Source organism: Plecotus auritus (assembly GCF_963455305.1).
Source record: "Plecotus auritus genome assembly, chromosome: 6".
Lineage (NCBI taxonomy): Eukaryota > Metazoa > Chordata > Mammalia > Chiroptera > Vespertilionidae > Plecotus > Plecotus auritus.
This window is the reverse complement of record NC_137773.1, coordinates 83,508,946-83,518,269: the sequence shown is the minus strand read 5'-3', so window position 1 is coordinate 83,518,269 and position 9,324 is coordinate 83,508,946. Positions and strand designations below refer to the sequence as shown.

At 53.7% G+C, this 9,324-nt stretch overlaps 1 protein-coding gene across 1 annotated transcript; it reads right to left on the bottom strand.

Annotated features, from left to right (window-relative positions):
• Positions 1-2,885: 2,885 nt before the first annotated feature.
• Positions 2,886-6,672, bottom strand: OAZ1 (ornithine decarboxylase antizyme 1). Its single transcript, XM_080674991.1, is given in 6 exon segments — positions 2,886-3,459; positions 3,737-3,822; positions 4,165-4,337; positions 4,790-4,876; positions 4,878-4,935; positions 6,458-6,672. Coding segments are annotated over 6 exon segments (684 nt in total). The 5' UTR covers positions 6,604-6,672; the 3' UTR covers positions 2,886-3,325.
• Positions 6,673-9,324: the final 2,652 nt, after the last annotated feature.

The following is a 9,324-nucleotide window of genomic DNA, read 5'->3' as shown; positions in this document are numbered from 1 at the left end:
TCCAGTGGTCAGTGCCCTCCCATAGGGGGAGTACCGCTCAGCCAGAAGCTGGGCTCATGGCTGGCGAGCTCGGCAGCAGTGGCGGGAACCTCTCTTGCCTCTGCAGCAGTGTTAAGGACCCCTCGGGGGATGTCTGCCTGCCGGCTTAGGCCCGCAGGGAGTCGGGCCTAAGCTGGCAGGCAGACATCCTCCTAGGGGTCCTGGACTGAAAGAGGGCGCAGGCTGGGCTGAGGGACCCCTCACCCCCAATCCCCCTGCCAGTGCATGAATGTCGTGCACTGGGCCTCTAGTAGTAATATAAAGCATCTCAATATTTTTTATTGATGACCTCTTGAATGATAGATACCATTTTGGATACATTGGCTTAAATAAAATATAAAAATTACTTTCACCTGTTATTTTTCACTTTTTAAAAATGTGGTCACTGGACAATTTTAAATATCATAGCCTGTGTGGTATTTCTACTGGTCAGCCCAGCTCTAACACCTTAGCTGTCACCTCACACTTTACCATATGGTAAGGGACCTGGGCTTTGGTAGGCTGGAGAGTTTAACCCCTACCTGCCATCCTGTCTGATGTCGTTTTCCTTAAAATAATCCTGGTGATTAACATCCAAATTAACATTTAACCCCTACTTCTGGAGGCATGCAGGCTGCCCTCCACCCAAAGCCAGAGTGGAAGCAGCAGGCCTCAATGCCCCTGCACTTCAGCCTCCAGAGCAGTGGTTCTCAACCTTTCTAATGTTGCGACCCTTTAATACAGTTCCTCATGTTGTGGTGACCCCCAACCATAAAATTATTTTCGTTGCTACTTCATAACTGTAATTTTGTTACTGTTATGAATTGTAATGTAAATATCTGTGTTTTCCGATGGTCTTAGGCGACCCCTATGAAAGGGGTCGTGACCCACAGGTTGAGAACCGCTAGCAGGGTCGCCTAAGACCATCGGAAAACACAGATATTTACATTACAATTCATAACAGTAACAAAATTACAGTTATGAATAGCAACGAAAGTAATTTTATGGTTGGGGGTCACCACAACATGAGGAACTGTATTAAAGGGTCGCGGCATTAGAAAGGTTGAGAACCACTGCTCTGGAGGCTCTGTAGTCTGGCGCCTGAGGGTGCACTGCCTGAGAGGAGCCCTGGAGCAGTCCCGTGGGCACACAGAGGCCCACAGACTTCGCCTAAGCCTTGGCCCTGCTGCTGCTGCAGCTGAGCACGACCCTGGAGCACCTCGAGGCCTGGGCACATTCTTAGCAGAGCTGCGGTGGAAAAACCTGCTGCTGGGATGCCACGGGACTGCTGGGACTCCAGGGCCCTGTGCCTGATGCTCTGGGTGCCCAGGAACTGCAGCTGGGCTGTCTGCTCGGCCCTGTGCCCTTGACAACACCTAGCGGCCCAGGCGCTGCTCTGGGGACCCTGGCCGGAGCTGTGTGGCCACGGAGCACTGCTGGGCCTGGCTGCAGGTGTGCCATGCTCTGCTGATCCTGCACCTAATGGAGCAGGCCACTGGTGCAGAGGAGCTGAACCTGAAGGACTAGTTGAGTTGTGAATACCTGGCAGAGGCCATGAAGGCCTCACTGGGCCGCGCCCTGGCACTGCTGTGGGACTGACCCTCCGAGAGTGACATGCCTGTTCCAGGGCCTCTGCAAGAGGTAGGCACTCCTTCCAGGGCTGGGGCTGGTGGCAGTGCCTTCACAAGAGGATCGATGCTCCCTTCCAGAAGGCTAGTGCACCCCATCCCCAATGCCTGCCCCCTTCATTTGTTGGGAATTTAGGCCCACGTCCACCCCAAGGCAGGCGCCCCTTCCAGAGCTGAGGGCTAATGGCCAGGGCCAGTGAGGATTTCTGATGCCAGGGCCACCTGCCCCTCTTCCCAGTGTGGATACCCCGTCCATCAATGTGTGTGGAACTCCTCCCCCCACCTTCCAGCAGAAGCCAGTGTCCTTCTAGTGCTGGGTCTGATAATCATGGTCTCCACAACAGCAGAGCATGGACACTCCTTCCAGTGCCAGCACAGGTTGATAAACTGGCCTGCAAGACTCATCAGGGGACATAAGGGAGTGAATGGGAACTCAGTTTATGCCTCTGTAGGAGCCCTGAGGGGACCCACTGCTCTTGCCTGGGCCTCCAGTCATGCCTCCTTACTCCTCCTCCCCTAACATGGTGATCCTGGAGGGAATGTTTCTAACTCCTAGGTATGACCAGCTCTGTACCTCCAAACCTTGGAATCTTCGGGCAATGCTCAGATGCAGCCAGCAGATGGCGCTATGATACTGCCAATCTTAGGACTTAAGCCGCACCCCCCCTTCCCGCAACTACAGGACCAGTCTTCCCTAGCAGTGCTCCTAGTCCAGTATGGCATTGCAAGGCCCGCCCCAGGGGCAACTGGGGTGCACAGGGTCTGCACAGTTGCTAAAGGGGGGCCCACATCCACACACATTCATACTGCCCTGGTTAAGTCCCCTGCAGGGCCCCCAGCTTCAGGCAGAGGTGAGGCCATTCAGGATAAGTGGAAGCCAGCCAGCCTCCAGCCTTGGTCACCCCAGGAAAGGGCACAGGACAGGGGACCTGAAGGTACAAGGTGTGGGTGAGGTAGGGCAGATTGTCATCCAGAGCTGCTTGGCTGAGAAGGTGGCAAAATGGGGCCCCAGGATCCTGAAACCTGCCAGGGAGCTGAACCACTAAGCACATCCCACCGAACCTGATTGGGCCAGACAAGAGACTAAGCCATTGGCTTCCCACCTGGGCCTGTTTCCCGTCAAAGGGGTTACTCAGCTCAGAATGCATCCATCACACACTTGCAAACAGCCCCAGGCCACACCAGGTAACTGAGGCCCCTCCCTCCAGCCAAGTTAACACCACTGAGCCCAGACAGGTCTTAGATGTAATCATTTTTATTCAGATTTTTTCAAAGCAATAGAAGGGTCGATTAATACCTATCTTTCCAAGTTAAGACCTAAAACTGTTTCCAAAACTTCAAATAAGAAAACTCCTGCTTGAAGTACAAGGATAATCTGTATCACCTTAAACCAGCAATAAAAAAGTAAAATATAAACTTTTATTTAGAATTAAAGCAAATACTTCAGTATCACAAACACAATATTAAACTTCAAGAAATATACCGCTAATTTGGAGTGAGCATTTATTTGCACAATTACAACATGCGGACAAAACCCAGAAGAGGGGAGCAGGCCTGGCATGTGCACCCCAGTGCAGCCGTTGGTCACACCACCAGCACAAAGCGAGACACACAAAGGGGCTTCGATCTGCGATGATCTGTCAGTGGTGGCAAAGGTGAGGGTGCAGGTGGTGCAGCTGCTACTCATCCTCATCAGAAGACTCTCTCTCAAATGTGTAGGCCATGAAGCAAGCGTCGGGTCTCTTGGGGACAAGGGGGTGCCCCGGTCTCACAATCTCAAAGCCCATAAAGCTGAAGGTACGGAGCAGAGCGGCTGTGGGGGAAAACTGCATCTGAGCCCGCTGGCATCCAGCAACCTGGGCTCTGTGCCCACCCACCTTCACAGATGGCCCCTAACAGAAGCCTCCAAGGGGCTGCAGCAATAACAGGGAGGGGGAAAAAACAGACTGAGGATGCTCATTAGGGTCCCGTGAACAGCATGAGATTTGACAACAGGACCTTAGGCCACAGGTCTCCACCCCAGGGCCAGGGGAGTGGGTGCCTTTTCCTTTTATCCCTACAAGAGCAGCTGGTGATGGGTGGTCACCTACCTCTGTCATCACGGTTCTTGTGGAAGCAAATGAAGACATGGTCAGCATGCAGCTGCTCCTCTGCAAACTCCAGAAGAACTGCAAAGCTGAAGTGCAACTGTCAGGATCTGTCCAACCTCATGTGCCCCTCATAAGGGCCCAGCCTGCACCTCCCACTTCTCTTAAAGCACTTGATTTATGGGGAGCACAACTTCCAGGTATAGACCTAGAGGCACTGGGGCTGGGTCATTTTCTGTGTGGGAGGTTGAGCATCCCTGATCCCATCCCCTCAATGCCAGGATCAACCCTAAGGGGCACCCCCCCAGATGTGACAACCAGATGTCCATAAATATGGCCCAGTGTCCCCTGTGGAGGATCTCCCAAAAACTGCTAGACCACTACTCAAAAAAGGGATGGCCCAACTCTAGACAGGACAGGCTGGCCCTCACCTGTCTTTGCTCCCCTCTGGCAGAGCTCCACCTGGGATCTCAATGTAGAGGCAGCTGCTGCTCAGCACTGCTCTCCAGTTAACGTGTTTGGCATCTGTGAGCCTGGTCTGGACGTTGAGAATTCTCGTCTTATTATTAGACGTTAGTTCCTCTGTTACATTCAGCCTATTATCCTGTGAAAGGAAAGAACCAAGTTCAAACCTTAGACATCAACCCTCACAGACTGAGTGGTCAATCTTCCTCCTCAATGCCACAATTTGGAAAACCCAGAAAAGCACCAAATCAACCAGTCACCCAGCCCCCTGCAAAGATGTCTTCGGCATGCAGGGCCTCCCAGACCTCTAGTGGAGGTGGCTCAAGCCAGGGTCAGGGTGGGAGCCCCAGGCTGAGGCAAAAACAGTTCACCAAGTGCTACTTATGGCTCAGAAAGGGCCTGGGCTGCAACTTGCACCTATGTGTGTCCCCTGATCCTCAGATTCTGAGAATTCAATAAATTCCTAGCACACAGCAGGTGTATAAGAAATCTCCAATGCTCAGAAGCAGGGGCTGCAGGTGTAGTGTGGCCAGCCCAGCCCAGCCCACCCCACCTCCCCAAGGTCAGGAGCCCAGAGACCCAGATACTTACAGAGTAAAATAAATTAGCTGAAAGATTGTGATCCCTCTGACTATTCCCTCGCCCACCTGGGATCTTCAGGGGTGGGTGAGGGACATCAGGAGCACCACTGAGGCCCTGGACCCAGGTTACTACAGCAGTTAAGGGAGACCCTGGAACTGGAGGAGAACAGGCTGGTTAGCGGTGTGGTCTTTACTGACAAGACCCTGAGCTTCAGCCAGACCAAGCTGAAGGCCAAGGCATTCCAGAGTCCCGGCCAGAGTGGTGTCCACCCAGAGTGGTGTCCACCCAGGATCGCCCTCCCCAATCCCATGCTTACACCAGTCAAGGGGTCAAAATCAATAGCCTCCAGTCAGGGCAGCTCAAAAGCTCTACCCGCCCCCTACCCTGAAATCAGACAAACAAGCAGTTACTTAATTGGGCCATGCTTGCGTTTTCAACACAAAATTCCACTTAGTGCTGTCTTTCGTCCTTGAGTTATCTCAAGACAAAGACAATGTCTTACTAATCCAATCCTACCTCCCCATCAAGTTTTACTTCCCACTTCTCACTCGGACCACTTCAGCTTCCCCCTTTTCTATTTTGCAGTATGTAGCAAAAATCGGAAATGCTAGCGCATTCTCAAGAAGCCGGCAACATTTTGTTGGTCCACCACCGGGCAGGACGTGCTTAGGGGGAGAGGCCCGCGGAGGCGCCCCTCCCGCTGGACTCCAGATTGCGTCATCTCAGCAGAGCTGCCCTGCGCCCCGGGGAGATTTTCACAATCACGCAGTCGGGAGCGCCAGCAGCCATTTGCTGCGCAGTGTAAACAAGTCCCAAAGTCGCCTCCATTTTGCACGGCTCCCATCTGGGGCGCCTCAAACCCGTGCCCATATGCTTCTCCGCTCAGGATCCCCCCGCTGAGGGGCTAATGGAACGCCGTAGGTGATGGTGGTGGAGGAGGTGGGTGTCTAAGATCTTGCCAACTACAAGTAGACCTAATATCGGACCCCCGCCCACTGGAAATAACCACAACTACGTTCAACCAAAACATCTCTAACGCGAGGGGGCGGCAAGAAGGGCCAGGGTCGTATCCCCGCGGCGGGGTGGTTCGGCAGCCACCCAAAGAAAAACCCCTGGCGCCGCCTACGTGGCGCAGCCACGCTCTGCCTGGCCTCGGGGACCTAGCGCACCCGGGCCGATACGCTTTGGGACAAAAAATGGGGGTCACTAGAGCGGCCACGATGGGGCACCTGGCAGGGGACCCCGCTTGTTTAAGCTTTTCCACCGTCGGAGCGCTCAAGATTCCCCCCCCACCACGTCACCGCTAATGGGCCGCGCCCGCAAAGTGCAGATTCATGGGACTCGTGGGCCCGACTCGGCCTCGAACCAACCCGCCCCCCAAGTCTTTCCCCCCAATCCCGCGACCCTCTCCCAAACCCGATTTCGTATTTTCGCTGTCTCCCAAACCCAACCAGGTGCCCCCGCGTCCCCCGAACGCCTCCTAGGCCAAGACTCCGGACTGATCCCTCTGCCCGCCCCGCCCCCATCCAGACGAGAACCACCCCCCCCCGCGCGATTGTGGCCTCGACAAAGGGGCGGGTCTCGAGCTCCCAGGACTTCCGTGGCGCCCCGCGGCCGCCACCCTCGAGCTTGTGCGGCGACGCTTCTGGAAGCTTCGGGCAGGGGCGGGGCGCTCACCTCTCGCTGCTGCGGCCTCCGCGGCTGTGCAGACTGATGAGCGGCATGGTGCGACTGGCGTGAACGGTGGCGCTGGGTTTATTCCCTTCCTTCTCTCTGGCGAAACAGTGGCTGTTGAGGATCCGCTGCAGGGAGGATTTCACCATCCGGCCGCTGGGGTCCGAAACCAGGAAAACCTCCGCTGCGCCTCTCCGCGTCGCCGCCGCTGCTCGCCGTTCGCAAAATGGCGTCTCCGCCGCCGCCCGCTTTTATAGGCACCGCGGAAAGGCCACGCCCCCTACGCCGTCGGGAACGCGGCCGCGCGAGGGGGCGGAGCCGCCGGGAAACAAGGCGCGCACGCCCCTCTCGGCATCTGATTGGCGAACGGCGAGAGAGAGGGTGAGATCACGCCGAGGATTGGGCTAAAAGCTTAGGGTCCCGCCCCCACCCGCTGGCGTCCCTCTACGGACGCGCGGAGGGGGCGGGGCCGCCTTGGCGCCGAGAACCCGACGCGCGTGCCCACCCCGCCCCACCCCCACATTCGGACCGGAGCCGGATGGTGGCTTCGCGCTGGGTCCGTTTTCGGTGTGTCTCGCTGTGGCCCAGTCTCATCTGTGGTCCCCATCGCCGTCACTAGGGTCCCTTCCCCCAGCAGTGCCCCCTCTCCCTACCTCTCGGGGCGGAGAAGGGGTCCTAGGACCGCCACCCCCCAATAGATCAAAATTATTTTCAGTAATTACCTGCGAATGATCGGTCATAGTGATGGCTTTCTGGATTCGGTCTCTCACGTTTTAAAACAACTTACAATTAAAAAATTTCCAATGTTAATGACATTGAAAATTTAGTAAAATATTTTTGTCTAAAATTTGGACTTAACAAACAAAATATTACTCTTTGCAGATAAAGTCAGATATTTTGTGTGTGGACTAAAAATTTCCCCCAAGCAAAGATATTATTTCTGGAAGTTAAATTCAGAAACACATTTCACATAAGAACTAAATTTTGCACTTACCACGCAACACTGCCATTTCTTGTAGGTCCCACTGTGTTTCATGGTTTCATGTTGTAGGCACAAACAGAAACTGGAAAAGTTACTTGGGATTGAAGCAACTCCTATTTGTTTCTTTGTTTTTACAATCCAGACCAGTCATTCTTATCTCATTTTTATTCCCAATCTACTGTGTTCATTTGGGTCAGAAACACAAACTTTCCCCAAAGGGACCTTGAATAATTACAAAACTGATAGACATTTACTCTGCAAAACTTGTGTCTAGTCCCTGTATGGCTCTGAATTCCTTTTTATGTGGAATGCAATACTAGTTATACAACATAAGTAAGAAAAATGTCTAGTTTACAGTGATATAGATTATTAAAATAACAAAAACTAACAATTGCAGTGGTTGGGCCAACCAAAGAATTTTCCCAGAGAAAAAATATATTTAATCAGTGACATTGCTTAGGATTTCACCTCATGGGGAAAACATAAAGCAAGTGGATTTTTCAGTTAACTTTATAATTGTTTTCAATTTCCCTACAGAGGTGCACAGTTTTACTGGGAGGGCTCACGCCCACCATCCTAGGTGGCATAAGCATCCTCATATTTGTGGAATTAGTATCCTTGTTATTATGTAGGCCTTACATTTCCTTGAAGCTGGAAGAGCCTCCCGGTTTTGAAATTAGTTTTTTCCTTCTTCATAGCTCTCCAGTGTCTTACCCAGACAGGCGACGCTGGGCCGAGAGTCCAGAATCCAGGCCTGCCAATGGCCGGCCACTGGTCACTGAGTCACACTTGTTTACCCACCATGACTGAGGCCAGAAAGTGACCGAGATCCCAGCTGACCCCCAACACAGTGGGCTTGCAGCCCCGAAAGGACTGTTCCAGTGGGGTGTCTCCAAGATCTCCTCACCTGCCAGGCCAGAATCTGGGGGGTAAAACGTAGGCAACACCCAGGCCTCCTCAGTTCTCTGGGAACCAGCAGAAGCCTCAGGACCCTGGGACTCGAGACTTGGGGTGGGGAGGGTTCTTTCTTCATTGGCAGGCCCTGTGCTGTTTCCCGCCAAAGTAAACTTAAATTTGTAATCATCATGGGTGGAAAGGGGGGAATGTAGCCTCTTGGACAACAAACAGAAGCAGGTTGCTTTTTGCAAGGGTGGAGGAGAAAGGGGGTGTGTTTGGGGCCAGGGTAGGGCAGGTTGGGAAAAGTCACTACAGAGGGTCAAGATGTCTGAGGGCTCCCAGCCTGGGCAGGGAGGTGGGGAGCAGTGTTGTGTCACCCTTGCGGGGACAGTGGGCTCTGGTTCTGAAACAGTTGCCTCTGCCTGTTGTCATTTCTTACAGCAGCCACAGGAGACTCACACATGGGATGCAAGGTGGGTATGTTGTCTGCTTCGCTCCCTATGTGGTGGTGGGGGCGGGGACTGAGGTACTTGCCACCCCTAAGGTTGTAACCCTGAAGCCAGACCAGAATCTCCTTTCGAGTTTCATCCAGCACTGAAAGACTTGCCCGCTGGTGGGCCTTGGTTACGGAGCATGCAGTACCTGGTTGTTGAGGCGGAAATGAATTCCCACTTTCCACATCTGGGCCAGGTCACTCTCTGAGAAGCCGTCCTGGGCACTATGGGGGGTGAACAGCATCCCTGGCCCCAGCCATTCAATGGCAGCAGCACCCCCACTTGTGACAACCACAGATGTCCTCAGATATTGCTCCGCATCCCCCCAAATGGCATTTTGTCTCTCCTCTGTCTCATCTGGGGGCACCTGCAAATGCTGAGTCTGTGCGAGGGGAAACCATGCTCAGCAGGCCAGGGTGGATAAAGGCACAGGGTCAGCACAGGCGCCTGGCTAGGCTGGTCTTGCTGGGGACCGAGAGAAATCAGACAGTTAGAAG